The sequence below is a fragment of the Acipenser ruthenus genome, chromosome 22, assembly GCF_902713425.1.
Source record: "Acipenser ruthenus chromosome 22, fAciRut3.2 maternal haplotype, whole genome shotgun sequence".
Lineage (NCBI taxonomy): Eukaryota > Metazoa > Chordata > Actinopteri > Acipenseriformes > Acipenseridae > Acipenser > Acipenser ruthenus.
Window position 1 is genome coordinate 31,167,331 of NC_081210.1, and position 27,639 is coordinate 31,194,969.

The 27,639-nt window shown below is 47.0% G+C and overlaps 1 protein-coding gene across 2 annotated transcripts; it reads left to right on the forward strand.

The window, feature by feature from the left end:
* On the forward strand, positions 1–27,389 carry LOC131699500 (polypeptide N-acetylgalactosaminyltransferase 10-like). Of its 2 annotated transcripts, none has more exons than XM_058996555.1 (12): positions 1–209; positions 7,452–7,557; positions 7,645–7,783; positions 8,643–8,809; positions 17,089–17,274; positions 18,170–18,353; positions 21,264–21,381; positions 21,830–21,937; positions 23,229–23,450; positions 24,230–24,346; positions 24,660–24,809; positions 25,023–27,389. In XM_058996555.1, exons 1-12 carry the CDS (start codon positions 174–176, stop codon positions 25,182–25,184), a joined length of 1,695 nt encoding a protein of 564 aa, XP_058852538.1. In that variant the 5' UTR covers positions 1–173; the 3' UTR covers positions 25,185–27,389. The 2 variants fall into 2 exon arrangements, with proteins under 2 accessions (XP_058852538.1, XP_058852537.1); XM_058996554.1 differs by lacking the exon at positions 1–209 and adding an exon at positions 410–1,162 and having other exon boundaries at positions 25,023–27,387.
* The last annotated feature ends 250 nt before the right edge of the window (positions 27,390–27,639 follow it).

A 27,639-nucleotide genomic window follows, 5' to 3' on the forward strand; every position in this document is an offset into this window, starting at 1 on the left:
CGTGTTGGCTTTAGCGCTGGCTCTGGGGTCAGGGGTGAAACTGAGAGCCAGTCGCTGAATAGCTCCAGTTGCAAAACCTTCCGAGCCGAAGGGAATAACACCACTTAAACTGCTGCCATGTGAAACCATGTGGAAAGCAGCGATCCCCAGAGGATCTGTACCCCGAGCAGAGCATGTGCGCGTTTACTGAGAGGAAGAGAGCAATGAAGGTTTGAAACATCTGACTATCAGGGCACCTGGAGCGCAGTCACTGTGTTAGCATCATGTTTAGACGTGATAACTGCTTTGGGCTTATATTATTACGGGTGGTAGCAGCTTTAAAACAGCAATCTGGCGTGTGCTTAAAGAATTAGAATAATTATTATTATTATTATTATTATTATTATTATTATTATTATTATTATTATTATATGAAGAAGAATGCACCCAGACTGCTGAAAACATTTTTGTCATTGCAATGTTGTTTTCAAAAAAGTAACTGTGCGTAAAAAGAACCATTGCTCAACATAAAACTCTGATAAAACAAGTAAACAAATCAACAGGTGTCGCTTTTCTGGTCTGTACAAAACAAATTAAATAAAAAAAACTGTGACCGCCCGCTTTCTTAAGCAACTCTCCTGTCAGTTAGTTACTGTTTTACAGAGTAACTCGTATACAGAGGATTTGCATACCGATGAGGGGTTACTGCAGCAACGCGTTGTTCGTGTCAACGAGTCAACAATATTATATTATGAGAAACGTCGTGTTTTTACACCAATAAAACCACTTACATAGCACAACCAGTTTTATATACGTTCAAATGATCTTTCAAAGTCCGAAACAGAAGTCTTTAATTTGCCCAGGCACCCCCCTATTCCCGGCAGTGGTTCGCTCCTCTCAGCGGAAGTTCCTTAGTTAGTTGCGCTATCTGTAATTTTTCTCCAGAGAAAGTTATTTTAACCTGAAAGCTCGGGTGAGTTTACACGCTGCAGCAGGAGTGCTTGATCTTCGCCTCTCACGAGTAGAAATGAGACGGAAAGAAAAGAGGCTGCTCCAGATCGCAGGGCTGCTGATCGCGGCGATCCTTTTCCTGCCAAACGTGGGCTTGTGGTCCCTGTACCGAGACAAAGTGCTGGATAACTCGCCGGAGAGAGAAGGGGGCGCTGGCTCCGCCGCGGCACAGGTAAGGAAGGACGCGCACCTCCTGTCCCATTAGTTCAACTGTATTCTTCACCTCCTTCAAACACCTTTATTTGTGCATCGCTTTCTCTGGATGAGGCTGTGCTGGCGCGCCTATATAGCCGTGCATTGTGCATGTGTTCAGCTGGCTCGCTTTGGTTAAAGTGTATCTCTTGTGGTGTCTCCCCAAGTAACTAACGACTTGACTTTGTGTAGCGTTTTGATGTTAGCAGAGCCTCGAAGTGACGCTGATCACACACACAAAGTAAGCGGCTTGTTGACACGCCTCGTTACATAGTTCTAGGAAGACGTGTCGTCTTCAGTTTATTGCGATGGATTAGTAAAATGCATTTTTGCGTTTGCTTGCTACGCCCGCAAAATAAACTGAAGGGGCAGCAGTGTGGAGTAGTGGTTAGGGCTCTGGACTCTTGACCGGAGGGTCGTGGGTTCAATCCCCAGTGGGGGACACTGCTGCTGTGCCCTTGAGCAAGGTACTTTACCTAGATTGCTCCAGTAAAAACCCAACTGTATAAATGGGTAATTGTATGTAAAAAAATAATGTAATTGTATGTAAAAATAATGTGATATCTTGTAACAATTGTAAGTCGCCATGGATAAGGGCGTCTGCTAAGAAATAAATAATAATAATAATAATAAAAGGCTGATTGTTGAGTAGCATAGAGCAAAGCAAAACGTTGATCTGATCTGAATTGAAATGAAAGTGCTTCTTTTTCGAAGGTGTAAGATATGAAAGATCCAGCCCAGCGGCGTCAGCGGGATAGTGTTTGCTTTGGGCAGTGCATGCTGTTGATTGTATCGGTATTGTTTCACCTCACAGCTGCCAGGTCATTTTCACAGAGCTGTCTGAAGATACAGTCCCGTGTAATGTGGCTGCATGTATTTATTTAAACATGTTTTAACCCAGTTGATGGATTGCTTTGCCGCGGATTATGGAGTCCGCAATTTGAAATTCTGTATAATGGAGTAATGCCATTTCATTTCAAATCTCTGCCGTGTAAGCTTTTAAATATGCTGAGATAGGGAAAGGAAAGCTGGATCCAGGATATGGGATGACGCGTACTCTCGGTTTCAGCTTTGCCAGATGTCATCTATCTGATTATATTCTATTACTATAGGATCTGTTCTTTATATCCTGTAAACATCTATTTGTGTCAACATGCCCGATTATATAATGAAATGCAAACAGCTACATTATGCAGTGTCCCGGTTAAATTCAGGGCTCGCATGCTCGGAGGTTGAGGCTGTCGATTTTCAGTTTTTTAACACCTTGTGAATGTTCCTGTACTCGGCAGATCTCAGACTCTGCCCGTGTGTTCTCAAGGCAGCGGCTGTCTCAATGCTAACACAATGCCTGCTGTGAACTTCAGAACAGGTATTTCTAGATAAGGGATCCTTGTTGCTTTAAAACTCTTATGATAATAAAATAAATAAATAAATAAATAAATAATAAAAAAACCAGTGAAGTTGTATTTCTGGTAAAGCACAACCTCCCACTGCTAACTGACCTTTCAGTGTGCCTTGAAATGTCATGACAATTCAATACTGTTAGATATAAAGACCTGTGCAGCTCGGTCTGCAAACTGAGCTCCAGGTAGGGTACAGTATCACCCTGCCTTACAATTATCTTCAAATAGCATTCAAGTGTCGCGTCATTGCAATCAAACAGCAGAACAGCCCCATCTCTACTGGGACACCCTGTGCTTGGTTTGCTGGATACTTCAAATCGAAAAACATCCAGGACAAACGGTTTATTATTATTATTATTATTATTATTATTATTATTATTATTATTATTATTATTATTATTTTCAGATTGCTTCTTTTTATGGGTTTGCAGTAGGGTGGCTGGTAAATGTTGCATGGAAGCTGAAATGGATGATTTAATCTAATCTATTGAGGGAGCTGAACTGGCTCATTTTAATAGGCAGTTCAAAGTTGGCCTGGTCCTCTATTCTCTAATAAGGAGGTCGAGACACATGGACAATGCAAAACATTTAAACACACCGGAGGCTTGGTTTTAAATATGGAAATGTTAGTATTCAGCGCAGCAAGTCATTTGTATTATTTTCAGAATGGGTTTACAGATAATCGAGTCTGTATTAACCTGCATGACAGACGCCCTGCCCTGGTGAAGCGCTGGGGTTGAGTTCTCTGCATGACAGACACCCTGCCCTGGTGAAGGGCTGGGGGGGAGTTGTCTGCATGACAGACGCCCTGCCCAGGTGAAGGGCTGGGGGAGAGTTGTCTGCTTCTCTGCTCCAGTGCGGGGCTCGGCTCCATGCACTCCACAGAGCTGCACTGCAGACTAGTCAACTCCAGCTTTAGCTTCATTTAGCTCAGGTACAAAACCATTATTCTGATTAAGTCGATTTTTTTATAGATTTGAACAGCCCAACCTTCCCATTTGGATGGCCTTAATATGCAAAGAACTCTTTTAAGCTTCCTTGAATTCTTTCTAACTCCCTGTGTGTAGTTTTTGTTCTGAATGAATGAATGGAAGTGTTCTACTGTATATAAAAGCAGAGTGATTGGGGCCCCATTGTTTTGCAGTCTTTCAGTAATAAAGGACCCCATGCAACATGGACACAAGTCATCTGCCTGGCTTTTAGCACAGCTGGGTTCATTCAAGCTGAGCAGAGGTTTGCAGAAATTAAACCACAAACATCTCTCTTGTTTTCATTCATGTTTTGGGAATGAGCTGTCGTTCAGTAGATGGTGCTGGGTGCTGTGTTGGGCGCTGGGTGCTGTGCTGGGTGCTACGCTGGGTGCTGTGCTGGGTGCTGCGCTCGGCGCTGTGCTGTGCTGGGCGCTGGGTGCTGTGCTGTGCTGTGCGTGGGGTGCTGTGCTGGGCGCGGGGTGCTGTGCTGGGCGCTGGGTGCTGTGCTGGGTGCTGTGCTGGGTGCTGCGCTCGGCGCTGTGCTGGGCGCTGGGTGCTGTGCTGGGTGCTGTGCTGGGTGCTGCGCTCGGCGCTGTGCTGTGCTGTGCTGGGCGCTGGGTGCTGGGCGCGGGGTGCTGTGCTGGGCGCGGGGTGCTGTGCTGGGCGCTGGGTGCTGTGCTGGGTGCTGGGTGCTGCGCTCTGCGCTGTGCTGTGCTGGGCGCTGGGTGCTGTGCTGTGCTGGGTGCTGGGTGCTGTGCTGGGCGCTGGGTGCTGTGCTGGGCGCTGCGTCCTGTGCTGGGCGCTGGGCTGTCCTGGTGCATGGTGACTCTCACAGCAGACTGCTCCTCTATCACAGGGGTTTTCATATTGGATTCATTTAGGGTACATTCCTGGAGGTAAGTGTACGGTCAGATGCCAGGCTGCCTGTCTTTCTCAATAGATCTGCGTTTGTGTTTCTAAAAGCACAGGCTTGTAGTGCAGCTATTCTGTATGCTAATCATGAAGAAGCATGCAATTCAATTGGAAGCAGGTGCTCCAAGCGTTCTTCATATTTGCTTTACAAATACAGAGGATTTGCTGTTAGGAAAATGCATAGAACAAACAAATGAAACAGAAGGCATAATGGTACGGTCTGGCTTCTGGTCTTGTTTTTAAGATGAATAGTTTTTAGTTTTAGTAAGTCAGTCTAAAACAGTAAGAGCTTGTGTCAAGCAGGATGAAGGAGCTCTGAGTTTTAGTAAGTCAGTCTAAAGCAGTAAGAACTTGTGTCAAGCAGGATGAAGGAGCTCTGGTCGCTGGTTCAGGGACCTGGTCGCTGGTTCAGGGACCTGGTCGCTGGTTCAGGGGCCTGGTCGCTGGTTCAGTGGTGTGGTCTCTTCCGTGGTTCAGGGGCCTGGTCGCTGGTTCAGTGGTGTGGTCTCTGCCGTGGTTCAGGGGCCTGGTCGCTGGTTCAGTGGTGTGGTCTCTGCCGTGGTTCAGGGGCCTGGTCGCTGGTTCAGTGGTGTGGTCTCTGCCGTGGTTCAGGGGCCTGGTCGCTGGTTCAGTGGTGTGGTCTCTGCCGTGGTTCAGGGGCCTGGTCGCTGGTTCAGTGGTGTGGTCTCTTCCGTGGTTCAGGGGCCTGGTCGCTGGTTCAGTGGTGTGGTCTCTGCCGTGGTTCAGGGGCCTGGTCGCTGGTTCAGTGGTGTGGTCTCTGCCGTGGTTCAGGGGCCTGGTCGCTGGTTCAGTGGTGTGGTCTCTTCCGTGGTTCAGGGGCCTGGTCGCTGGTTCAGTGGTGTGGTCTCTGCCGTGGTTCAGGGACCTGGTCGCTGGTTCAGTGGTGTGGTCTCTTCCGTGGTTCAGGGGCCTGGTCGCTGGTTCAGTGGTGTGGTCTCTGCCGTGGTTCAGGGGTCTGGTCGCTGGTTCAGTGGTGTGGTCTCTGCCGTGGTTCAGTGTTTCTCTCTGTCTGTCTCCCCAACTCTGGGTTCTCAGCAGTGTCATTGCCAGGACTCTGCTTTCTTCTCTTAACTCGCACGTCCTGCACATTTCATTTCTTTGTAGATGCTCATTAAGTAGGATTTTCCAATTCACCAACTTGACCTACATGATACGTCATTATAGAAAATCCAGTAGTTGCAGAAGTGAGCATGAACACGTTGACATGTTAGCACAGTGTCTCTATGACTTGGGTTCAGTTACAGACTGCCTGAACACACAGGGATAAACCAGACCTGGAAAGATAGGAGCTGTCTGCTGCTTCCTGTCAGCTTGAACAGTGGCTCAATGTGAGATTAGGCTCAGGTCCTAATGAAGTGGCCAGGCAGTGTAGGTTTTGCATTGAATCAACAGCTGGCTGTTCGGCAATCTGCAACAGGCATAATAAATCCAGGCAAGGCTTTGTTAATGTCTGCTTGTTTAGGGTCGTTCCGACCTTCTGTTCCAACAGCATGATCTCCACGTTGTGTGATTTGAAAGTGGAAAGTTTGAGATTGCTGCTGTGCCTGGTCGCTGATATATGGTTTGTATTTTGTTGAGTGGTGGAGCAGAGTAATACACAAGCCCTGCAGTGTGCAGCGCTACAGCCTGTTGGGTTTCCCTCCTGCACAGAAATGTTTCAGAAACAATGACACTGATGTAATGACATGGAAATGAATTCAATCATGCTGTAAGCACTGAGCCGTCTCTCCCTCTGCACTGTAATGCTTTTGAATGGTGAGTTCTGTAAGAGGTGAAAAGAGAATGCAGAAATCCACCCCCCTCATTCCTGCTTCAAACAGAAATGCCTGCAGAACCCTACCCCAGAAACGCAGCTCCACTGAACTCGTTCCCTCCTGGAAGTGGTACAGGCTCAGCGCAGCAGGATTGATTATGTAAGGACTACAAGTGGGAGATCTGACCGCATCACCTGCATGCATGCTGTGAGAGTCATGAGTGTAGAGCTCAGTTCTACCTGTGATACAGTAAGTGGAGTCTGACTACAGTGTGTCTTTATTGCAGTATCGGAGATTCTCTCCACAGACTGCACTGGACCTGCGGGATGGGGGGTATCTCATATTTACATATTCAAATAAATGAACAAATACAAATTGGGAATCTTTTCCAGTGGCAGTGTGCAGTGCCAGAAGGCACATTTCTAGCACTTACGGTTTTCTGAGATACAGTGTTTTGAAAATGCTGTTTTTGCACAGAAGCCGTGCAGCACCCTGACTATACAAGCCTAATTCAAATATGCAATAATATTTAACCTGAAAGGGGACTGACTGCCCGTCGTACTGTAGCTTCCCTGTCCCTGCAGGCACCGCTATTCCCTCAGCACAATGACAAACACAGCTGCAGTACAATCAGCCACAATGTGTCTCCAACGGCCAGCAGAAGAATAGACCATTTCAGGAAGACATTGACGTGAATTCATAAGCACTGAGGCAGCTACCATGGACAGAGTTTCTTTCTTTCTTTAGTTATTCATTTCTTTCCATTCAATTCAATTGAAGCTTGAACGTCAATGCGTTCCAGGATGCTATTAAAAGACAGTAAAATGTGTGACGTGTGAGAGTGTGCCTGCGTGCGATTGCCCTGTTATTCTAATGTTTATACACAGTTTGAATACTGATGATGCAGACTTCAGCAGCTTGTTGCTAAATGGATCTGTGTCATTATATAAATGGCTGTTTATTTTTCTTGTTCACAGCTCAAGCTGTGCTGCGTTTAGCTGCTTGCCTTCTATCCAGAAGCTTTGCAGGCTGGATTGTGGGTGTTTATCCCCAGTAGGATCGTGTTCCGCTACGCCTGTCGGAGCCCTGGCACCCAAACGTTTTTACAATGGAAGAGATTCAATCTCAAGCCCAGATCTGAGATGACGGTGGTGGTGAGGATGGTGGTGATGAATCTTATTCATTGATGTTGTCTAACTCTTTTGAAGGGACTCCACGTCAGACCGAAGAAGGAGGTGAGACTGGGCTTGGACGGGGATCGAAGGAGGGACTGGCATGATCAGGAAGCCATCAGGAGAGACGCAGCTCGCTCAGGTAGCCTGGCGGGAGTTTTTCATGAAGAAGCCAATGCTACTCTAGTACAAGGTGTGTAACAGTGGGTGGACTGTGTTTGCATTGTAGGAGCTGGAGAGCAAGGAAAGCCTTTCCCCTTGACTGATGCAGATCGAGAGGACCAGGCCTACAGGGAGAATGGATTCAATATCTACGTGAGCGACAGGATCTCTGTGAACCGCTCCATACCGGACATCAGACACCCAAAGTAAGTGTGTGTGTGTGTGTGTGTGTGTGTGTGTGTGTGTGCGTGTGTGTGTGCGTGTGTGAGAGAGAGAGAGCAAGTTGGAGACATGTCCTCATGGACAGGTAAGCATTTTAAAGAATAGCGTGGTAAGGTAAAGGATATTAAAAAAGCATGGCAAACCAGGGTAAACTATGATAAATGCAGAGTGCAACCATTGGGAAGGCATGGGGCAAAAATCCCATGGTAATCCTTTTCTAAGAGTGTAAAGAGAGAGAAAGGGAATTATTCCAGGTGTAAGCTAGAGCGTGTAGTGAATGAAATCCCGAATGAGTGGAATGCCAAAGAGTCCATCTACAGAGTTTCACCAGATCACTTTTCTTTTTCTTCATGACAGCATTCCAGCTCTAATAGTCTTTCAGGTAATGGTCTGTGAAGAGCTGTGAAGTCGGTCCTGCCCTGTAGCCTGATGTCTGAATGGCTGATCAGGCTGGCTCGTCGAGATATGGATTGTGTGTAATCGAGTTCTGCTTCAGTAATGCATGTCGGGGGGTCGGGGGGGTGGGGGGTTTGGGGTGGGGTACTATGAACAAGTAGTGGTTTGATCCATTCCTGGTTTTACTCTGTGTTTAATAAGACACACCTGGCCTTGTTAACTTCACACACTGTGGCTAATCAAGCTTGTAGTAAAACCTGGAACAGGTGAAACTGCTGTGCAAGAGGAGTTTTATTCCCATCCCTGGTGTTCAATTCATACTTTACTATATGTATATATATATCTGTAAACCCCAAATGCCCGAGCCGTTGAGCTGTTGAGGTTTAGTCTTCAGTGGCTCATGTGATCAGCTGTCAGGACATTGCGCTGCTTTTGTTTGTGTTGCAGCTGCAGAACGAAGCTGTACTTGGAAAAGCTGCCCAATACAAGCATCATAATCCCGTTCCACAACGAGGGCTGGTCATCCCTGCTGCGCACCGTGCACAGTGTGCTGCACCGCTCTCCCCCACAGCTCCTCGCTGAGATCATCCTGGTGGACGACTTCAGCGACAAAGGTAAGACGAGCGTCCCTTATCCAACCAGTCATGTGACTACACCTCCAGCACTTCCCATGAGCAGTTAGTGATCAGATCTTCTTTATCACATTGTGACACACGACACTGCTAGGAATTGGATTTCTAAGCACACTGCTTCTCATTTAACTGCTTGGAAAGCTCTGTTCACAGAATCTGAAATATTTGAAGATGGCAGTAAGCCTTCATCTCATTTCTTTTTACTTGCATCATTTGTTCTCGCTGCGTCTGCCTGTGACATAAACAGCGTAAGCCGTGGTTTTCTGTGCCACGTCCTCTATGTAATAAACGTCAAAGCCTTTTACAACACGTTTCTAGGGGCTTCAGAAGCAGATCCTTCAATTGCATGCAGTGAAACTAACTTTCAGAGTAAATGATTAGGGTTGAACTTTAATTCAGTTACGATGTCTATTAAAACTTCTGGGAATACTCTTTGCTCGGAGGAGAGAGCTGTTAATGGCATTTGAGTTTTTCTCTATTTGTGTCAGTCGATATTGGGATGTACTGCAGACAATGCTTACGTGAATTGATTTTTATCTTTAGTGAAAGGAGTGCTGCTTTGTTTAAGACTGTCTGTCCACAATCACATTTACGACGGAAGCCACTTTGATCCTTTTATCCTTCTCATGGTTTTTGTGGAGCATTGTTTGCATTGTTTCTGGGTTCAATTATATTGATTTTGATATAGTTTTTATAAAACTTTACTATACAGAAAATGTGTCTCTGAAGAGTCGTAACCTCTGTTGCTAATGAGAATCTACTTCCTTTCTGTTGTATTAATTAAACACTGGTGTGTTAACATGGGGTGGTGAAGGATGTGGTTGCCTGTGTTCTGATCAGCGTATGTTTGGGTTTCATGTTGCTATGCATGTATCGAGCACCTTGTTAACACGGCCTCTGTAACACAGCCAGTGAAAGCATTGGGAATGAACTCGCATGTCCTCCTCTGTCACGTGTTCAGCATGTGCTGCATTGATTGGAGTATCACTGAGGTCCTGTGTGAGGAGGGGTGCTTCAGAGTAGCTCCATCACTTCTGTTGCTTTTAAAAGAAACAAAGGGGTTTGCAGAAAGGAAAGCCAGCTGGTTGTGTTTTGAAGTCTTTCTGAAATATCAATGATGCCTAAAAATAAACATTTAATTACATTTGAACTACCTCGATCATCTCAAAAGATGTTTCTTGTTTATTGGCAATAAATTTATTTAGGAGGGTGCAAATAAATGGAGTGTGTGTTCATGTTGGGACGTGAAGGGAAAATGCTAGAAGAAAGGTGAAAGCAGCGTTAATAGTACTTTAATGTGTGATGTAATCGATTAAATCGAGCAGCACCCCTCAGGCTGGGGCTGCCGTGCTTACCAGCCAGCCTCCCTTCATTCAGCTCTGAATCCTGAGGCAGCCGTGCTTACCAGCCAGCCTCCCTTCATTCAGCTCTGAATCCTGAGGCAGCCGTGCTTGCCAGCCAGCCTCCCTTCATTCAGCTCTGAATCCTGAGGCAGCCGTGCTTACCAGCCAGCCTCCCTTCATTCAGCTCTGAATCCTGAGGCAGCCGTGCTTACCAGCCAGCCTCCCTTCATTCAGCTCTGAATCCTGAGGCAGCCGTGCTTACCAGCCAGCCTCCCTTCATTCAGCTCTGAATCCTGAGGCAGCCGTGCTTACCAGCCAGCCTCCCTTCATTCAGCTCTGAATCCTGAGGCAGCCGTGCTTACCAGCCAGCCTCCCTTCATTCAGCTCTGAATCCTGAGGCAGCCGTGCTTACCAGCCAGCCTCCCTTCATTCAGCTCTGAATCCTGAGGCAGCATGTCCTAATGATTAGCACCCAGGCCAGGTAGCCTGCAGGTCTTACTTCAGATCAAACAACGCTACAGGAACTGCTCCGACAGTAGCCTGGGCAGCATCCAGTCCTGCATTGACTGGTCCCATAGGCGGTGAATGCTGCCTGCTGTACTGCATGTCCTTTTGGGGGGTAGTTCATTACAGTACATAGAGGCTGGTACTGGGAATTGCTGCAGGTTTACTTATCAACACAAACCACTGGCTGACTGGCTGGTGTACTACGGAAGAGGCAGATTCATCTTTTTTTTTATAGCAGATAGCTTTATCTATTTGCAGGGAAGGTTTTTAAAATGTGTCAAACCGAGAAGAAAGCGACTCTGTTTTGCACTCCCACGTTGAACCTGTTAGTGTGTTTCCATGTTTCTGATGCCTCTTCACCAGGCCTGGCTTGATTTAATGAAAAGCCGTCTCCTGCAGAGATGCCTGCCGATTGCGGCTCTGGTTTTGAATCTTCTCATTCGGGAGATCTCTGTGCTCAGCTCATTATCAGCTCCGTGGCTCACAGGGGAGCGGCTGGCTCTTCAGAGGCACTAATTGAATGTTGAATCTGCTCAGATTGTGGCGATATTCACGAGTAATGCTGCAACACAGAGATTGCTGTTCCTTATGTGGTTGTTAAGAAGTAGTTGAATTCATTTCTACATGTGTAGCTCTCACAAATCTGTTATTATAGATAAGAAGCAGATGATATAGTGTGAGAACGGAAGACAGGACGGCATGGCTCCGTTGATTTCGCCGGTGCAGTGGGTTACTGTGAGATTCTGCCGATCCCTTACCCCTGACAGTAAGCTCAGAGGAGACATTCTCACTCCTGACACACAAGAATAAGAAAAGACAGGAATTGGTGTAAAAATCCTCCACTCTCATGGCTTTTCATATATAAACCCTTTATTGTGCAGAATACGAAGATTATAAAATAATCTTACAATGACTGAAGTCTTGTTCTTCCTGCCTGTGGGGTATACTGGGTCTTGCCATTTGGTGATTGGCTTTTTAGAAAATGACACTAATAATAAAACAGCTGGTCGCAAATAAAATATCTCCGACAGGCTGCAGTTACTGTGAGGAGTATGAATTCTGTCTGCATATTTTCTCTGAGAATATGGCTTTCCAATGCCTTGTATCCTCTTCATCCACGATGTCCTAACAAAATGTGCATAGCACCTCTCCTGGTGCATCACCGTCCCATATACATTCTCCTGCGGGCGTCCCTGCTTTATCATGCATAGCACTTCTCTCAGTGCATCACCGTCCCATATACATTCTCCTGCAGGCGTCTCTGCTTTATCTTTATCAACGAATCCAGTCACATGGTCATTATTTTCATTCGCTGTGATTCTAAATGAATTCCACACTTGTGATTTCCCTCTCGCACTGCCCATCCTCCCCACTACATGATATAAACCCTGCGCTGTCTTTTGTTTCACCTCATCCGCAGGCATTTTTAATATCACCAAGCAGACGTGATCGAAGGATCTTGCGACGTATCAGACCAGCGGCAATCCAAACCGAGCACGCTGCTTAGTCAGCTGACTCCTCCTCCCCGATCGCATCCTGCTCTGGTGCAGGAAACCCGCTGACTTTCTAATTTGTTATTTGGGAGGGGGTTACAGTGAGTACGCTGAAAGGGCGAAAACCTTTTTGGGCGATTTCTCAAATTCGGATCCGAGCCTGACCCGAAAATGACATTTTGTGACCGGCACCCGACCTGATGCAGGACTGTAGTAGATGGTACGATATTTTAATCCTGTGGACACAAGCCATCTTTTTACTTTTGTAACCAAAAAGCAATTTCTACCCTACATTGTCATCGCAATTTCCATAACTTTGATTTTTCTTTTTGTATGGCTGTTCATTCAGTCAGGTGCATTCAGAGAATCCATGTACAGCTTTGTGTGTCTGGAGTCTGAACGGCAGACAGAAATAAACGTGGGATGGAGGGGCTTGGAAAGAAACATTAATTAGCACCCAGGGACTTCCTGCTACTGTGACAGAAAAGAACGAGCCAGAATAAAGCCGTGCTTCTCCCTCCACGCCCTTCCCTTCGCAGACAGTGAGTTATACACGTGCTGGCAGTGCCCTGGGAGCCAGGCTATGATGTACAAATGGCATCTTGCAGTAAAAACGTCTGCAGAAATGCAGCGTCATTTCATTAATCCGTTTCGCATTTGACTTTAAAAAGAATGATGTCTCTGAAACAAAAGGCAGAATATTCTGGTGAATAAGGCAGCAGGGCAGGGACTTGTGCGTGTGCGTGTGAGTGTGCGTGCGTGCGTGTATGCGCGTGTGCGTGCGTGTGTGCGTGCGTGCGCTTGTGTGCGCCCGTCCCACTCCCCCCACAGCCCTGTCCTGTCCCCCTCTCTCTGGGCTGCTGTTTCAAACCAGCCGCTCTGATTTCATTTCTGCAGTTGTCTTGTGATGCTTCAGTGACGCTGCGTTTCGTTCCAGATTGTGCCTGTGCTGTGGTGGTGTTGTTTGCTCCTCTGTTTTGAGGTGATGTTTTATGAATGTTGAGTAATCATGCAGGAGAGTAATCTGGTAGAGTATGAGTGTTCCGGGTGCACGACTCCACTTATCAGGAGAAGCATGAGAAAACACCCCTCTGGCAGCTGCAGGCGCTTTGTGATTTTCCAATTAGAGAGACTTGCTTTCTTCTCTTGCATCGGCTGAGAAATGTGGACGTGTTCCATCTAGTTTATAAATGCTGATTGTGTCGTCGCTGGACTCACCAGGCAGTGCAATCAGGGGTCCAAGGGGCTTCTCTGCTCGTCACACACTTTGTAACCTTAAGGACGGTGTCCGGGTCAATTTGTATGAACAAAGTCATTTGAAAGGAGGCTGTGCTTAAAGCAGCTTCCACTTTTACACTGATAAGAATCCAGCAGGAAGCACAGAGGAGGTGTGTGTGTGTGTGTGTGTGTGTGTGTGGATGGTTGGATGGATGGATGGATGGATGGATGGATGGATGGATGGATGGATGTGTGTGTGTGTGTGTGTGTGTGTGGATGGTTGGATGGATGGGTGGGTGGGTGTAGATGGATGGATGGATGGATGGATGGATGGATGGATGTGTGTGTGTGTGTGTGGATGGGTGTGTGTGTATGGATGGATGGATGGATGGATGTGTGTGTGTGTGTGGATGGATGGATGTGTGTGTGGATGGATGGATGGATGGATGTGTGTGTGTGGATGGATGGGTGTGTGTGTGGATGGATGGATGGATGGATGTGTGTGTGTGTGTGGATGGATGGATGTGTGTGTGGATGGATGGATGGATGGATGTGTGTGTGTGGATGGATGGGTGTGTGTGGATGGATGGATGGATGGATGTGTGTGTGAGTGGATGGATGGATGGATGTGTGTGTGTGGATGGATGGATGGATGGATGTGTGTGTGTGTGGATGGATGTGTGTGTGTATGGATGGATGGATGGGTGTGTGTGGATGGATGGATGGATGGATGTGTGTGTGTGTGGATGGATGGGTGTGTGTGTGGATGGATGGATGGGTGTGTGTGGATGGATGGATGGATGGATGTGTGTGTGTGTGGATGGATGTGTGTATGGATGGATGGATGGGTGTGTGTGGATGGATGGATGGATGGGTGTGTGTGTGTGGATGGATGGATGGATGGATGGATGTGTGTGAGTGGATGGATGTGTGTGTGTGTATGGATGGATGGATGTGTGTGTGTGTATGGATGGATGGATGTGTGTGTGTGTATGGATGGATGGATGGATGTGTGTGTGTGGATGGATGGATGGATGTGTGTGTGTGGATGGATGGATGGATGTGTGTGTGTGTGTGTGGATGTGTGTGTGTGTGTGTGGATGGATGGATGGATGGATGGATGTGTGTGAGTGGATGGATGGATGGATGGATGGATGTGTGTGTATGGATGGATGGATGGATGGATGTGTGTGAGTGGATGGATGGATGGATGTGTGTGAGTGGATGGATGGATGTGTGTGTGTGTATGGATGGATGGATGTGTGTGTGTGTATGGATGGATGGATGTGTGTGTGTGGATGGATGGATGGATGTGTGTGTGTGGATGGATGGATGGATGTGTGTGTGTGTGTGTGGATGTGTGTGTGTGTGGATGGATGGATGGATGGATGGATGTGTGTGGATGGATGGATGGATGGATGGATGTGTGTGTGTGTGAGTGGATGGATGGATGGATGTGTGTGTGGATGGATGGATGGGTGTGTGTGTGGATGGTTGGATGGATGGATGTGTGTGAGTGGATGGATGGATGGATGGGTGTGTGTGTGGATGGATGGATGGGTGTGTGTGTGGATGGTTGGATGGATGGATGTGTGTGAGTGTGTGTGGATGTGTGTGTGTGTGGATGGATGGATGGATGGATGGATGTGTGTGAGTGGATGGATGGATGGATGGATGGATGTGTGTGTATGGATGGATGGATGGATGGATGTGTGTGTGAGTGGATGGATGGATGGATGGATGTGTGTGTGGATGGATGGATGGGTGTGTGTGTGGATGGTTGGATGGATGGATGTGTGTGAGTGGATGGATGGATGGATGTGTGTGTGTGTGTGTGGATGTGTGTGTGTGTGGATGGATGGATGGATGGATGGATGTGTGTGGATGGATGGATGGATGGATGGATGGGTGTGTGGATGGATGGATGGATGGATGTGTGTGAGTGTATGGATGGATGGATGGATGGATGTGTGAGTGTATGGATGGATGGATGGATGGATGGATGTGTGTGTGAGTGGATGGATGGATGGATGGATGGGTGTGAGTGGATGGATGGATGGATGGATGGGTGTGTGTGTATGGATGGATGGATGGATGGATGGATGGATGGATGTGTGTGTGTGTGTGTATGGATGGATGTGTGTGGATGGATGGATGGATGTGTGTGTGTGTGTGGATGGATGTGTGTGTGGATGGATGGATGGGTGTGTGTGTGTGTATGGATGGATGTGTGTGGATGGATGGATGGATGTGTGTGTGTGTGTGGATGGATGGATGTGTGTGTGGATGGATGGATGGATGGATGGGTGTGTGTGTGTGTGTGGATGGATGGATAGATGGATGTGTGTGTGAGTGGATGGATGGATGGATGGATGGATGGATGTGTGTGTGAGTGGATGGATGGATGGATGGGTTGGTGTGTGTGGATGGATGGATAGATGGATGTGTGTGTGAGTGGATGGATGGATGGATGTATGTGTGTGGATGGATGGATGGATGGATGGATGGATGGATGGATGGGTGTGTGGATGGATGGATGGATGGATGTATGTGTGTGGATGGATGGATGGATGGATGGATGGATGGATGTGTGTGAGTGGATGGATGGGTGGATGTGTGTGTGTGGATGGATGTGTGTGTGTGTGAGTGGATGGATGGATGGATGGATGGATGTGTGTGAGTGGATGGATGGATGGATGGATGGATGTGTGTGTGTGTGGATGGATGGATGGATGGATGGATGGATGGATGTGTGTGGATGGATGGATGGATGGATGGATGGATGTGTGTGAGTGGATGGATGGGTGGATGTGTGTGTGTGGATGGATGTGTGTGTGGATGGATGGATGGATGTGTGTGTGTGGATGGATGTGTGTGTGTGTGTGGATGGATGGATGGATGTATGGATGGATGTGTGTGAGTGGATGGATGGATGTATGGATGGATGTGTGTGAGTGGATGGATGGATGGATGGATGGATGTGTGAGTGGATGGATGGATGGATGGATGGATGGATGTGTGTGTGTGTGTGGATGGATGGATGGATGTGTGTGTGTGGATGGATGTGTGTGTGTGTGTGTGGATGGATGGATGGATGTATGGATGGATGTGTGTGAGTGGATGGATGGATGGATGGATGGATGTGTGAGTGTATGGATGGATGGATGGATGGATGGATGGGTGTGTGTGGATGGATGGATGGATGGATGGATGGATGTGTGTGAGTGGATGGATGGGTGGATGTGTGTGTGTGTGGATGGATGGATGGATGTGTGTGTGTGGATGGATGTGTGTGTGTGTGGATGGATGGATGGATGTATGGATGGATGTGTGTGAGTGGATGGATGGATGGATGGATGTGTGAGTGTATGGATGGATGGATGGATGGATGTGTGTGTGAGTGTATGGATGGATGGGTGTGTGTGTGTGGATGGATGGATGGATGTGTGTGTGTGTGGATGGATGGATGGATGGATGGATGTGTGTGAGTGGATGGATGGATGGATGGATGGATGGATGGATGGATGGATGTGTGTGTGAGTGGATGGATGGATGGATGGATGTGTGTGTGAGTGGATGGATGGATGGATGGATGGATGGATGTGTGTGTGAGTGGATGGATGGATGAGTGGATGGATGGATGTACTGATGTACTGATTTATGCATTTCTTTATTGTCGCTCTTCCTCTCCCATGACCAGAGCACTTGAAGGCTGCTCTGGAGGACTACATGGTCCGCCTGCCCAAGGTGAGGATTGTCCGCACCAAGAAGAGGGAGGGCTTGATCCGGACGCGGCTGCTCGGGGCCTCTGTGGCCATCGGGGGAGTGATCACCTTCCTGGACTCGCACTGCGAGGCCAACGTCAACTGGCTGCCCCCTCTCCTCGGTACACACCCCAGTGCGCCCCTCGGACGCCTTCAGGGAAACAACTCCGGGGTTCTATATGCATGTCTTTCAAACAGAAGTAGATATCATAATTAGCAAACACTTTTTTGGGGGGAGGGGTAGCTGGCTAAGAGGAGGTTGGGTGGTATGAATCCAGTTGCACTTGCAAACGATGCATTGCGCAGAACAATTGCATTGTCCTATCTCAGAAACCATGTGGGATTTGACTGCTATATAAACATCCTGTTAAATGACATTGGACACCATGATATAATCCTGAAGCTTTTCTTGTTTCTTCGTGCCAAACTCAGACCACTGATGTGCCAGTAAGTTCAGTTTAGACATTTAACTGCACGCTCATGGTTTATGAATACAGACCCACATGTCTGTGTCCTGCAGTAACATCTGCATTACAGAGTAGCCCAGCTCAGTGTACTTGTCTGTGTCCTGCAGTAACATCTGCATTACAGAGTAGCCCAGCTCAGTGTCCATGTCTGTGTCCTGCAGTAACATCTGCATTACAGAGTAGCCCAGCTCAGTGTACATGTCTGTGTCCTGCAGTAACATCTGCATTACAGAGTAGCCTAGCTCAGTGTACATGTCTGTGTCCTGCAGTAACATCTGCATTACAGAGTAGCCCAGCTCAGTGTCCATGTCTGTGTCCTGCAGTAACATCTGCATTACAGAGTAGCCCAGCTCAGTGTACATGTCTGTGTCCTGCAGTAACATCTGCATTACAGAGTAGCCCAGCTCAGTGTCCATGTCTGTGTCCTGCAGTAACATCTGCATTACAGAGTAGCCTAGCTCAGTGTACATGTCTGTGTCCTGCAGTAACATCTGCATTACAGAGTAGCCCCACTTCTGAAATCTTCCCCACCCCCTTCTGTTGACGGCAGACAGGATAGCCCAAAACCGGAAGACGATCGTGTGCCCCATGATCGATGTGATCGACCACGACAACTTCGGCTACGAAACCCAGGCAGGAGATGCCATGCGAGGAGCCTTCGACTGGGAGATGTACTACAAGCGCATCCCCATTCCCTCGGAGATCCAGAACAGAGACCCCAGCGAGCCTTTCGAGTGAGTGGAGAGAGACGCGCTGCTTATCATCATCATCATTATTATTAGTATTATCCATCATTATTATCTATTATTATTATTATTATTATTATTATTATTATTATTATTATTATTATTATTATTATTATTATTATTATCATCATCATCATTGTTATTATTGTTTTGTCCATTCTTCAGAGGTCAAAGTATTGGGAGAGGCACACAACATTTACAATGTTAATTTAATTAATAGACAATTCAACAAAAGGCGAGTTTTACTGGGTGTTTCGGAATTGCATGAGATTTAATCGTAAGTTGAAATTTACACAGTTGGAATATTTGTCCATGATTCCTCCTTGATTATTGTGTGATGCTGTTCCATTCTGCTGTCACCACTGGGCTATGGTGCGCTTCAGTCCCGTCAGTATATATGCGATTGTTCTTTGTTCTTTTTTCAGCCTCTTCTACATTTGTATTACTTTCTTGCATCACTTTTTTGCCTCATTTCATGCATGACGACCTCATCTGGGGACGGATAAAGATAAACTCTTCTTGTCTTTATGTGGGGATGTACGGAAGACGCAAATGCATGGTGACCTCATATGAGTTCAAAGCATTTCTCCATTCGTATTGGAAGTGGTTTTAGTGCCCAGTGTTCATGACGATAACTGCTACAGTGCCTGGTTTCAGAGCCCTGTCTTTGTGTTAATGACTGCTGTAAACTCTAATAGCACAGTGCAAACAGACCAGAGAGAGAGAGAGAGAGAGACAGCATTGTGTTAATGACTGCTGTAATAGCACAGTGCAAACAGACCTGGGGGAGAGAGAGAGAGCATTGTGTTAATGACTGCTCTAATAGCACAGTGCAAACAGACCTGGGAGAGAGAGAGAGAGAGAGCATTGTGTTGCCAGGAGCTCATTGTCATTCATTTCTAAACATTTTTTTACAGGGCTCTTGAAAATTGTAAAACGCAATTTCTATTAATCTTTGATGATTCATGTAATTGCTCTGTTGTGCTTGGGCTGCTTGTTACTGATGATCAGGAAGAATTATTTGGATCATTTCAAAGCTCTGCGTCTCTAATTAGGAAGGCATTATTATTATTATTTATTTCTTAGCAGATGCCCTTATCCAGGGCGACTTACAATTGTTACAAGATATCACATTATTTTTTTACATACAATTACCCATTTATACAGTTGGGTTTTTACTGGAGCAATCTAGGTAAAGTACCTTGCTCAAGGGTACAGCAGCAGTGTCCCCCCACCTGGGATTGAACCCACGACCCTCCGGTCAAGAGTCCAGAGCCCTAACCACTACTCCACACTGCTGCCCCAAGCATATTTGCATCGTCTTTGCAATGCTGTTTAATGACCTGCCTTTGTCAAAGAATGGCTATGCTGCTCTTCGGCTGCCTTTCTTGTTTGTTATTTGTTAAATTACTACTCCAGTGAGCACTCGGATATCCATTACCCAGATATCCGTCCAGCGTTTTACAGTCTAGTTTTATTGTGCAGTTACACAGCTCTTCCTCCAGTTTCACCTGACGAAAATGCAGTCTAAGGTAACAGCTAATCATTAAACAGGTTTAGATACTGTGATGTATTTTCTTTTTTTAATCTGTGATCTTTAGTTGCTGTTGTGCATTTTCATTTGCAAGTGAACTGTGACATCTTTTTTGTGCTCCCTGAAAAACGGACAACGGTTGGAACGGGCCAAAATGAAAATATCAGATATGCGTCACCTGAAGTCAACATTTCATAGGGTCGGATGTGTGAGTGCTGACTGAACACCACTAATAATAATAATAATAATGATAATAAAAATAACGATAATAATGATAATAAAAATAATGATAATAATAATAATAATAATAATAATAATAATAATAATAATAATTAATCAAACTAAATCAGTATAAAGAGTTCTGTAACATGGGCCTAACTTTGAGGTATATGAGGTGAGCTTTGCTCCAGTACTCTGCATTCATTTAGTGTGTGTTTCTAAATAAATGAGGGACAAACACAGAGTCTAATTTGGGTTCAGGGCTTCATTACTCTCTTGTTAATGTTTTGTTAAAACCACACCATAAAATTCATACACGATGTGGTATTTTCTTTATTGATTATGTAATTCACTTTTGTAACGCTACATCTGTTTTGTTTGTAAGTAATTCTTGGTGTTTAATGACAGCCAGCCTATTCCCTATCGCCTGAATGCCCCATTTACATGTGGCTCTAATCAGCACAATCGATCAGTAGATTGCTCCTGTCACCAGTGTAATTCCTCACTTAACCCTTTGAGATGCAGCGATCTTGTGTGATGAACCCGTGCCTCGGCAGACAGGGTCTCTCAGTACAGAGCCCTCCTCTCTGTGTGTTTTCACTGGGTCTCTCGGTACAGAGCCCTCCTCTCTGTGTGTTTTCACTGGGTCTCTCAGTACAGAGCCCTCCTCTCTGTGTGTTTTCACTGGGTCTCTCGGTACAGAGCCCTCCTCTCTGTGTGTTTTCACTGGGTCTCTCGGTACAGAGCCCTCCTCTCTGTGTGTTTTCACTGGGTCTCTCGGTACAGAGCCCTCCTCTCTGTGTGTTTTCACTGGGTCTCTCGGTACAGAGCCCTCCTCTCTGTGTGTTTTCACTGGGTCTCTCGGTACAGAGCCCTCCTCTCTGTGTGTTTTCACTGGGCCTCTCGGTACAGAGCCCTCCTCTCTGTGTGTTTTCACTGGGTCTCTCAGTACAGAGCCCTCCTCTCTGTGTGTTTTCACTGGGTCTCTCAGTACAGAGCCCTCCTCTCTGTGTGTTTTCACTGGGTCTCTCAGTACAGAGCCCTCCTCTCTGTGTGTTTTCACTGGGTCTCTCGGTACAGAGCCCTCCTCTCTGTGTGTTTTCACTGGGTCTCTCAGTACAGAGCCCTCCTCTCTGTTTTCGCAGGTCCCCTGTCATGGCCGGAGGATTGTTTGCTGTTGACAGAAAGTGGTTCTGGGAACTCGGGGGCTACGACACTGGCCTTGAGATCTGGGGAGGAGAGCAGTATGAGATCTCGTTCAAGGTAGGTGTTCTTCCTCAAAGTGAAGGCGTTGTGTTCATCGGGCTCTGACATGCCCAGCTGAGACGGGCAGGTTTGTGGACGTTCATTTAATTGGCTGTGGTTTCTTCTCTTGATTAAAGTGGAGTGTTTTCCACGTTTTTGTACATCATGATAAATGCCTGGGATCTCTAGCATGACATTGAGTAATGCCTCGTCTTATCCCAGGAATGTGTCTCTTAACACAGTCCCTTCCCCTGTTAGGATCGTAATGGGCCTGGAAGACGAGAGTCTAGTAAGATTTCTTTAATCTTCTTCGACATGCCGAGATCGACTCCCCCTCTCTATTTAGAAGGGGTTTCCAGCGCGTTTCCTGGGATTCGCCAGAGTTGCTGCTTTTCAGTTCCTAACACACAGAAGAAAGTGCAGCCCTGTCCTAACTGCGCTTGTCCTGTTGCTGTGCTCTCTGCAGGTGTGGATGTGCGGCGGTCGCATGGAGGACATCCCCTGCTCCAGGGTGGGGCACATCTACAGGAAGTACGTTCCCTACAAGGTTCCTGGGGGCGTCAGCCTGGCCAGGGTAAGTCTGCTATTTACCAGTCAGACGTTTTCAAGGCTTGTGTTCGATCAGTGTGTTGATTTTTTTTTAAAAATGTTTGGAGTCGGACAAACACAAACCTGCGTTGGTTCAACACGGGGAAGAGCTAAACATTCAGTTTGTGAAGTTTGTACGTACGCTCCTCTGCCTGATTAAGAGTGGCACAGATTTCATGTAGAGATGAAAAGCTCCTGCTCCATCAGACACACGTTGTAAAGAAGCTGTGCAGAGTTCACACTGAACTCCTAGACGAAGCTGTGTTTGCATGGATTGATGGATTAAGCAGTAATTGGTTCTTCGCTTCGTGTTCCCTCAAGCCTGAATAAGGTGACTGGTAAGGGGATGTTTGCAGTCAGAGATGCCCTGTTTGTCAGGAGGGCACTTGCAAGTAAATCTGCGCTGTGTTTCTCCCGAGCAGTTTGTGTTGAAGCAGTTCTCTTTCTTTGCATTGATGCCTGGCGCTGTCACAGCAGCAGCAGCAGCAGGAGGCTTCAAGAAGCTTGTGTTTCTGTAAGGAGCTCTTCAAAGACAAAGAAAGGACCCGCATCTCCTCCTCGGCTTGAGGGGAGCTGTGCTTCTGCTCAAGAATAATGAAGCAGATTCACGTTGAGAACACTCCAACACGTCTATTGAAACAGACAGGACGCTGGCTGAAGTGCCGGTGTTTAAAGCAGGCTGTTGTTATGAATGCACGGTGCTGAGGCGTCAGGGATGCAGTGTAAATGGGACCCCATGTTGCACCTGCTACCACACTGACAGGCTGTGTCTGGTGCTGTTTGCAGGCTTGCTCTTTCCAAGGCCTCTGCAGGTAATGTCAGTGCGTCTGCACTCCCTGATGTGTGCTGCTGCTTTCACTCCCCTCAACACAGGCCAGCTGAAACTCCTGTTTAGTCTTGCACTGTTAGGCAGATATCCAATCCAGGAACACACGCAGCAATAGAGAGGGATAGAAAGCAATTAAACAGCCTTAAAACTACGTGGCTGAAGTTCCTTCAGTTTGCATGTAAAGTAAGGTCATGTCCCCAGACAATGGCGCCCTCAGCTGGACTGCTTCTGTTAGTGCAGCATCCTGTTGATAAAACCCGGCAGATCCAAGCTCTATGAAGAGTACAGCCTGTGCTGTGAACCCTACAGACACGCTTCAGTCCTGGTTGCATGTAATCCCATGGCATTTCCTGTGCTGTCTGGAAACAGGCCAGGCAAGCCCAGGATGCTGTGAGCGCCGGGGAGGCTCTGCTGTTCATCACACGCAGTGTTTTCATGCCTTTCACAGAACCTGAAGCGCGTGGCCGAGGTGTGGATGGACGAGTATGCAGAGTACATTTACCAGCGCAGGCCCGAGTACAGACACCTCTCTGCTGGGGACATGAGCGCACAGAAGCAGCTCAGGAGCGCCCTGAACTGTAAAAACTTCAAGTGGTTCATGACGGAGGTGGCCTGGGATCTGCCCAAGCACTACCCACCCGTGGAGCCTCCAGCAGCAGCATGGGGAGAGGTAATTCAGAACCCTTACAGGAGCGTCCCACAGCGAAAGCATGGGCAGACATTGCAAAGAACAGAGGAGCATGGGAAACATATTCACACCCAGTAAAGAACAGAGGAGCATGGGAAACATATTCACACCCAGTAAAGAACAGAGGAGCATGGGAAACACATTCACACCCAGTAAAGAACAGAGGAGGATGGGAAACACACATTCACACCCAGTAAAGAACAGAGGAGGATGGGAAACACACATTCACACCCAGTAAAGAACAGAGGAGCATGGGAAACATATTCACACCCAGTAAAGAACAGAGGAGCATGGGAAACACATTCACACCCAGTAAAGAACAGAGGAGCATGGGAAACACACATTCACACCCAGTAAAGAACAGAGGAGCATGGGAAACACACATGCGTGCGTGCGTCCGTGTGTGTGTGTGCGCACTGTTAAAATAATCCAGGGAGAAAAATCAGAAGATCGCTGCCACCTTCAAAAGCTCAATATTAATGTAAGAGATGCTGAAATACACACACGATATACTGTAGACAGTGCAAATGCAAAGACCAGCTCTCTCAGGGATGTATATATATTTTTTAAATGCTTAGAACAGTTCTTCTGCTACTCCTTCTAGCAGCTCAGTGGTTTCGTTCCAGTTTTACTCTGGTATTCCCATTTGAACTGGTTTCAGAGCCCTGCTGCTGTTCCTTGATCACATGGAAATGGCTCAGCAGGGTAAAATATCATGTATTTAAATCTCTGAACTGAATGCATTTGCTGCTCCTCTCCAGATCCGTAACGTAGGCACTGACCTGTGTGTGGAGAGCAAGCACAGCGCCTCCGGCTCCCCCATCAGACTGGAGTCCTGCCTCAAAGGAAGAGGGGAGGGTGGATGGAATCACAGACAGGTAATCAGCTTGCATTGACACCTGGAATGGGTGAAGCGGCTGTGCAATAGGAGTCTTGTTTCCATCCCTTCTAATGGGTTAGAGCTTAAACATTTGTCTAGTGGGAAACGTTGAGAATTTTGCCTGACCGTGTAGAACTGTTGCTGAAAATAATTTCGGGCACATCTAGGCGTTAGCCTCTGTATTTCCATAGTGAGTGTACAGTGCAGGCCCTTGTATTTCATATTCAAGCTTAGTAGTATAAAGTGCCCTTGCTCCATTGAGTATCAAACATGACGGATGAAGAGAGTTAACAAGCCTCCTCTGTTTGAAGGTGTTCACGTTCGGCTGGCGTGAAGATATCCGGCTGGGGGACCCCTTGCATGTGAAGAAGGTCTGCCTCGATGCAGTTTCACACAGCAGCCCCGTCACGCTGTACGACTGCCACGGGATGAAGGGGAACCAGCAGTGGAGATACAGGAAGGTAGGACTCCGAAAGAACACCTTCACAGCATCCTGATGACAGCAGCTTAGTGCAGGGAGCTCCGTTTCTACACAGGCAGAGCTAGCGTTAGCACAGTCCTTTATAGATGTTACAGGAGAGCCGTGTGGCACTTCATACACACATGAGATCGCTCAGGACTGAAGGGGATATACTGTCTACCTGAAGCTAATGAATGTTGAACTCTCTCTCCAGGACAGAAGTATTTATCACCCGATCACAAACAGCTGCCTGGACTGCAGTGTGCCAGAGAGACGGGTCTTCATGAGTGGCTGTGACTCTGCATCACAGACACAGCGCTGGCTGTTTGAGAAAACAAACTCCACGGTCCTGGAGGAGTTCAACAGAGACACTTAAACACGCACACCTCTTACCAATGGAGGGTTTATTAAGGGGGGGGGGGCGTGGGGATTTTTTTAAAGGTTTTATAAGAAAAATGGTTCTAAGGGATATTTCTTAGGAGTGATTTTATTGGTGCAATGGGCAAGCCAGGCTAGATATACATTGTCTTGAATGTACAAACGAATCTGAAGAGTTGTGTGAAACATCTCGCTGCTGTCCAGCATTGAAATCGGCATGGCTGGAATAATGTTGTAGACTTGATGAGATAGAATTGTGTGTCCTTCATGCAGAATAGATATTCCTTCATGCAGGACAGTGACGGAGACAAACTGGTACCAAACAAAGACAGACACATTCGATGCTTTGCCAGATTGCACAGAAAATGGGATCACTGAAAGCACAATTGAAATTCAGGCAAGTCCATTTTGTACAGCCTGTTAAACACTTAATACCAGGGAACTCTTTGGAAAGAAACCATGAAGGCACTCTAGCAATCAAAGAGCAGACAGGTTTATGAAATGACACGCTTCACTAAAGAATTGAAATTTCATTTCACATCATTGTATGATGTTCTTGTATTGAATGCATTCCAGTGGACTTGGAGGGAACGTTTTGCACATGAAGACGGGGGTGCCTTGTGCAATTCTTCTGCTGTGGCTTGTCCAGCTCTGGCTTTATTTTTTGGATTGAATCGTACTGGTGTAAATGGTGAAGGGAGATGTTTTAATGCAGGAGCTCTTGCCATGTGAAACTTGAATGTCATTCCAGTGCCTTGCAGCGTCTCCTCCTCTTTCGAACGCGCGCTCCTCGAGGGATCGTTCCCATCATCTATGTTCCCAGACGTTCCCTTCCTGCTTCATACTCTATTACACCAGCTCTTCATGAGGCTCTGCTCTGGGCTTGCTGCTGGAAACATTCCTGAACATAATCAGGGGGCAGATTGTCCTGATCTGGTGGTAAAGCTGCAGTCCTGAGCTAGTTAGCTGTGTGTTTTGAATGTGCAAACCTTTATTGTGTGTGTGTGTGTGTGTGTGTGTGTGTGCGCGCGTGTGTGCGCGTGTGTGTGTGTTTTCATTGAGGAAATAAATAACACATCGTTTCTAAACTACAGCGCGGTGAAAGGGACAACTGTTTTCAAAAGTCCTGTTTGTTGGGTTTAGACGTGGAGTAATACAGCTTTAGAACTACAGTTTAATAAAGCGATTTATTGAACAGAGTTTGTTTAAAATCAAACTTCAAAGGTGCAGAATCGCCAGGAAGCAGCTTGAGAGTTGTTGCAATAAAGCAGGCAGTGCAGTGTGAAATAACACAGAGCTAAGAGAAAACTCCACTTAACCAAAATGATCAGGAACAAATAATGCTTTGTAAAAGTCACCAAATGAGCATTGCTAGTGGCGTCCGTGCCACAGCTTTACTGGACAGACCCAGCGTTGTCTCGACCGCTCTCATCTGCTACACCCTGTTAGATGATTCATGCGATAGGAGGCGTTTCACAGCTTCATTACCAGCATGCAAGACTAAGACATGCCAGCTGCAAAGGCTGCTTGTGCTGCTTCACATTGACCAGGACTATCGCAAAGCTAGCGCTGGCTTTCAAGGGTTATTTAACCATTTCCAGCATGGCCGCCTCACATGGTGGGCTCAGATATATATAAACTCTTCTAGTCTGTATATGGGGACATGTGGAAGACATGATGAGCCAGGTGCCATCCCTCATATAAAGGAAGGGTTGATGGTTCTCGGTTTCATTTGAAGGTCTGCTGCTGTTTACTGTGAAGGCTATCTTTGGACTTTCTCTGCATGCTAGTTTGAGATTCCTCTCTCTCTTTACGTTACGCTTTGAACAGGTTTGGAATTGTTTTATTGATTTATTTATTTATTTTCTCAGCTAGCGAATATATTGTTTAGCTAGCTGCCTGCCTGCCTGCCTGCCTGTCTGTGTGTCTGCTGAGAATCCCCATGTTAATGTTATATATCTGAAGTGTTTCATTGTATTTTGCATTATTTTGCATTCTAATTGTAATCTTTCATTGCCCCAGTTTTTTTTCAGGTATAAATGAAATGGGTCTCTGAATGTTCTTACACCCCGTGTGTTCTGGGTTGATTCTGCCCCTTGTTATCGTCAGCCCCCCCGTGTGTTCTGGGTTGATTCTGCCCCTTGTTATCGTCCCCCCCCCCCCCCCCCCTGTGTGTTCTGGGTTGATTCTGCCCCTTGTTATCGTCGCCCCCCCCCCCCCCCCCTGTGTGTTCCGGGTTGACTCTGCCCCTTGTTATCGTCGCCCCCCCCCCCCCCCCCCCCCGTGTGTTCCGGGTTGACTCTGCCCCTTGTTATCGTCGCCCCCCCCCCCCCTGTGTGTTCTGGGTTGATTCTGCCCCTTGTTATCGTCGCCCCCCCCCCCCCCCTGTGTGTTCTGGGTTGATTCTGCCCCTTGTTATCGTCACCCCCCCCTGTGTGTTCTGGGTTGATTCT